General features: G+C 30.0%; 1 protein-coding gene across 1 annotated transcript; it reads right to left on the reverse strand.

Annotated features, from left to right (window-relative positions):
* Positions 1 to 4,235: 4,235 nt before the first annotated feature.
* Positions 4,236 to 5,093, reverse strand: LOC124890876. The gene is made up of 2 exons (XM_047402737.1): positions 4,744 to 5,093; positions 4,236 to 4,654 (listed from the first exon to the last, which is right to left on the reverse strand). Exons 1-2 carry the CDS (start codon positions 4,849 to 4,851, stop codon positions 4,385 to 4,387), a joined length of 378 nt encoding a protein of 125 aa, XP_047258693.1. The 5' UTR covers positions 4,852 to 5,093; the 3' UTR covers positions 4,236 to 4,384.
* Positions 5,094 to 5,476: the final 383 nt, after the last annotated feature.

Genomic DNA, 5,476 nt, shown 5'->3' on the forward strand with positions numbered 1-5,476 from the left:
TTGTATTTTTTTGTATTTTTGCTGTTGACTTGAAAAATACATATAAGCAATTCATATATACATATTTGTATGTAATTACTTATATTTTCAAAGTTTCCTGAATGAAACATGTAAAATTGATTATGTTAGATAGTTAGGTGCAAGTACATTTTATTATATGTAATTGATACCATTTCTGGTAGATAAAATATATATTTTAATTGACCTATATTTGTAATAAATATATATGCAGTTCCTAACTGTATTTAAATTGCTCTGCGCAGATTTTTTTTATATGTGCAGTTTATATTTTTTTTTTGGCATATGGTGTGCTTGATTCTGAAAATGATGAAATATGTATACAGGTCATATATTTCCTTTGGCATATAGTGTGCTTGATTCTGAAAATGATGCATCTTGGACGTGGTTCTTCGAGAATCTAAAGAAAGCTTACGGGGTTAGACAAAACATGTGTGTTGTGTCTGATAGGAATCCAAGCATCAAAAGGTTGTTGGTGATGTGTACGAAGATGTTTCACATTATGCATGTATGTGGCATCTATGGGGTAATGTGAAAAAAACTTTACAGAAAGTCACACGATGCATTGCCGGAGATCTTTTATACAATGGCCAAATCATATTTAAAGTCAGAATTTCACATGTTAATGAAAAAAAGTTGAGGCAGTTGATATGAGGGTGAAGAAATATTTGGAATTTACGGGTTACAAAAAGTGGGCTAGGTTGTATGCAACAGTTCACCGAGGATGGACTTTAACTTCAAACATTGCGGAGTCAATAAATGGAGTGCTTGTATCAGCTAGAGAACTGTCAATTTATGACTTTCTTGAGGAAGTTCGAATACTGTTTGCAAAATGTAATTGTGCAAATAGGCAGGAGGCTTCATAAATATTCACAACACTCATTGAAAAGTTTAATGATATAATCAGTGAGAACGAGGCTTTGTGTACCCGTATGACGGTATGACCTTATTTGGCTGCTCTGTACAAAAGTACTCTGCATATGTATTTTTATTGCATAAGTATTTTTTTTTTCAAAAATGCTAGTGTGCTTACAACATATCATGAAATATGGAATTCATCTTTTTGTATCAGTGCATTTAATTTTTTATTTTTATTTCAGGTTGTACCAGCCACAGAATATGTATATATGGTACACGACAAAGAAAAGCACTTCATTGTTTGCATCAAGGAAAAAAAGTGCTCATGTAATGCTTTTCAAATAGATGAGATACCATGTGCACATGCTTGTGCAGTGTTGGAGAAAAAGAATTTTGAAAAGGGGCCATACTGTTCTGATTTGTTTAAATCAAAAACTGTTTTGAAGATATATGATGTTTCAATCTACCCGTTGTCACACAACGATGACTGGATAATTTCAGAGAACATACGCGATGAAATAGTACTGCCTTCAAAATTCAAAAGACCTCCAGGAAGACCTGCAAAGAAGGATCGTGGCAAATCAGGTCGGGATATATTTGAAAAGAAGAATATCAACTCATGCGGTGATTGTGGGGCTAAGGGTCACAATAGGCGTTCTTGTAGGAAATATCGCAAATGATACATTTCTTGTTCTGTATTATTTCTTGAAACATTTTTTTTTAATTTTTTATAATGATGAACTAATTCAGTTTAGTTAATGCATTTATGAGTCATTTGACAATTGAAGACAGTAATATTTAAATAATGGAGCTATATATGTTTCAAAAACTGTACATTACACATGTATTTTCTAACAGAAGTCCATATGTATTTTTGACATAGTAAATACATTTTAGGTTAAAGGTGTTAACTTTGATTAACCAAACAAGTATATGATTCCTAATTGTTCAAGTGTTTAAATATATGTGACATATTCTGCAAATATATGTTTAAATTGCATAATGTTATTACTGCATATATATTTAAATTGTAAAAAATACATTTGATATATAATCCATATGTATTTTTAATAAAAATATCATCAGTGCATATGTATTTTGTAACTAAAATCAAATCTATAACTGCATATATATTTTCTTGAAAAATATTTTTAATGTATAATCCATATGTATTTTGTAGTTAAATATCAACACTGTATATTTATTTTGTAAATAACTGCAATAATTTTTCAAATTTCACTTTAATTTAAATCCTAATTTATAATTATAGTTAAGGAATACATCCTCAAAATGCATATAAGGTATGTTGCAGTTGCATTTTTGTAATGTTCGATTCTAACATTTCATATGTATTTTTATGCAGAAAAACAATTGATTTATACAACATATGTATCTTTCTGCATAATATGAAAACTACATATGTTTTTTTTTAACTAAATCTCAAAGTAAAAGGTAGAACTCCATAAATCTCACACTACATGTTATATTTAACAATATGGGAAGGTGGTGAAAAACTTTAAAGAACAACAACAACATAGTAAAATACATATTATGAATGTTCCATATGTATTTTTGTAATATTTGATTTTAACACTGCATATGTATTTTTAGGTTAAATAAAATTGATTTATACGACATATATATGTTTAAACATAATATAAAAACTATGTAAGTTTTTTTTAACAATATCTCACAGTAAATGGTAGAACTCCGTGAAATAAAACCAATTCAAAACATAAAGAGTAGTCTGTATAATCAAAACCTACATCCATAAATTAGTTTCTAAAATACAAAAAGTCAAAAATCCATCAACCATCATACATCAACACTTCAGTGAAACTAGTTATTCTACTTTGCCTTGCAGGCTTCAATAGTGCTTCGACATCAGTAATAACATTTACTTCTTATTTTCGGATCCCATAGTCCCACAAAAGTGCAGCATATCTTGTACGGAGTGCGTTGGGTTCGAACTCAGTCACAATAACTTTGTGACCATAAGAAAGACACTCTGCATACATAATCATAAAGACACCACAATCCCTACAAAAAATAAAAACCAAATCTGATTTAATAGTGAAATATATTTTGTACCAACATACAATTTTGGTATATGTAAATACAAAACTTACAAGCTTTCACTCGGTTGTTGAGGCAAATCATCTTCAAATAAAACATCAAACAAATCTGTGGATTCTTTGTCTTTGTATCTTGGATGGTTTTGAAGATCAATTCCTTTCTTAACATAGAAATCACAATCTTGGAGACATAATGAAATAATGTTGCTATTTTCTCGATCTCAGCAAGAACAACCGCATAATGACCACTGGATTCATATATATTATACAAGAATATACACCTCTCTGAAAATGATAAAACCGTGAGAACCCAGTGATGTTTTTCCTTTATATTGACCGGAATAAAAAATGTCTTCCAATGTATGCCATGACACTGCAGCATGCATACGGAACCCATTGATGTATTCAATAATATGGTGCTTCTGTCCTCCAGCATTAAGGTTTTGATGATCCATAAAATACACATCATTCAAAGATCTAATTACGTTCATAAAGTTACAGTCAACTGTACTGTATTTGTATGATTTATTTGGCTCGTTTTTGTATGAACTGTGCGGCCCATACTTTGACTTCTTCCTCAAGTAGTATAAGCAGACATCAATATGCAGCATTAGTGAATACCACAAAATTTAAAGCATTCAAAAAAAAATTTATTGTAAATATTAAAGTGTATGCAAGTAAAAAATACATATGCATTTTTTTATATTAATGTAGAAGACTTGTGTATCACAAAAAGTGCATTCTTAAAGTTCAGTTACATGCAGACAATGTTATGTAATAGTAAATGCAACAGTATGTGATGTAGTATACTATATTATATTTTGAATACTTAAAAATACATATATGTTAAACCATATGTATTTTCAATGTAACCTAATGTGTATTTTTAAGTATTGGTACAGACGAAATGAATTTTTTTTTAAAATAATATACTAACCAAGTTTGTCCATGTCTGATCTGCAAACCCCATCATATAGAACCAATTTTTGTCTTCAACAGTCTCAACACCAAAATGCATCTTTGGAATTTCTGATTTTCCCATCTTGTAATGATCCACTTTTTCTTTCCTAGGTATTTTAAGGAGATGGTAAACCATGAAAACATGTATTGATACAAAAAAATAATTTGAAGCAATTCAAAAGAACTACCTCTTGGCAGTAGCTTTTAATAGGTCTGCAGAAATTCAGTTGTTGAAGTTCTTGACAATCTTCGTATCTATTATCCCATCAATCGGGTGATATGAAAATGAATGTTTCTGGAAAAATATGCGTATTAGCCTGCTGAGCTCCCTATATAATTAGAGAGTACAAAAACTTAATAAATACAAGCGTATTTGCAAGACATATTACATAAAAAATTATATATATCTTATTGTACTTATCAGCTGCTAAACCAAATTTTTCGGTGTATGAAAATTCTTTGAATTTTGATGGTCACCTAATCCTTAATTTTGGTCTGGGAGTGTTAACTTCACAATTAGCGGATGGATGAATCATGATGCTTTTTTGATCGTAGACATTCAAGCTAGGTAGAAACTCATTCGGAATTGTGTTTTGTGAATCAGGCCACAATTGTTCATCCCTCTGTTCATCATTGGTTACTTCTTGTGTATTAGAAGGTGTCCTAACTTGCTCCTCTGTAGCAAGTTTGACCTCTGAATTCACCAGTGAATTTGAACTCAAATCAGTGATCCCTCTGTTCATCTAACAAAAAAATTGAAAAAAGAATATTACCTTTTTTCTATCAAATTGAACCTAAATAAACTCTAAATATATTATAGTAAGATACATACTTGAGCATGATCTTCAATAACAGTCTCAGAAGTTTTTGCATCCAAAATTTCATGTTCTTCTTGACGGTTTACCGATGAATGTTGATAGGCATTTAGGTTCGGTAACATCTCATCAGGAATTGTGAATTGCGAATCAAACAAAATTGTTTCATCAATTTTCTCATCGCCGGTCTGCAAAAAAATAAAATAAAAAATTTAATTGTCCCCTGATTTATTACATGACATGAAGACAAAGTTAACATCACTATACGTACTCCACAATCATGTTGAACACCCTTCTCAGAATGTAAGTAATCCAAATTTATACTTCGGAGAAGCTCATCAGGAATTAATTGTTGAGAATCAATTTCAACATTCATTTTTTTGGAATGCAAACCAGTGCACCCCTTGAAAACAAGTAAAAAAATCAAAACATCAAACAAACATGTACTTGTATCTATTTATATATGTGAATGCAAATGAATATATATATGAAACATAATTATTTACCTTTTTACCAAGCAAATTTGTCTCCAATTCCTGATCAATCTCAGAACTTAATCGTTGTGGTGATATTTCTGTACCAACATAATCCATATTTTGAAGGACAGGATCTTTATCTACATGTTGTTGCTACAAATACATATACAAATTGAAATAACCTATTAATACTTGAGTCAAAGAAAATATGTATTTTTTTAATGAAAATGAATATATGTATATACAAATACAATAAAATACATATTGATATATA

Source organism: Capsicum annuum, unplaced genomic scaffold (genome assembly GCF_002878395.1).
Source record: "Capsicum annuum cultivar UCD-10X-F1 unplaced genomic scaffold, UCD10Xv1.1 ctg2630, whole genome shotgun sequence".
Lineage (NCBI taxonomy): Eukaryota > Viridiplantae > Streptophyta > Magnoliopsida > Solanales > Solanaceae > Capsicum > Capsicum annuum.

Excerpts from the sequence above, each read along its gene's own strand:
- LOC124890876 (XM_047402737.1), bottom strand. The coding sequence starts at position 4,851 with ATGTTACCGAACCTAAATGCCTATCAACATTCATCGGTAAACCGTCAA. Across the intron at positions 4,655-4,743 it reads TTATTGAAGATCATGCTCAA|ATGAACAGAGGGATCACTGA; the intron begins GTATGTATCTTA and ends TTTTTTTGTTAG.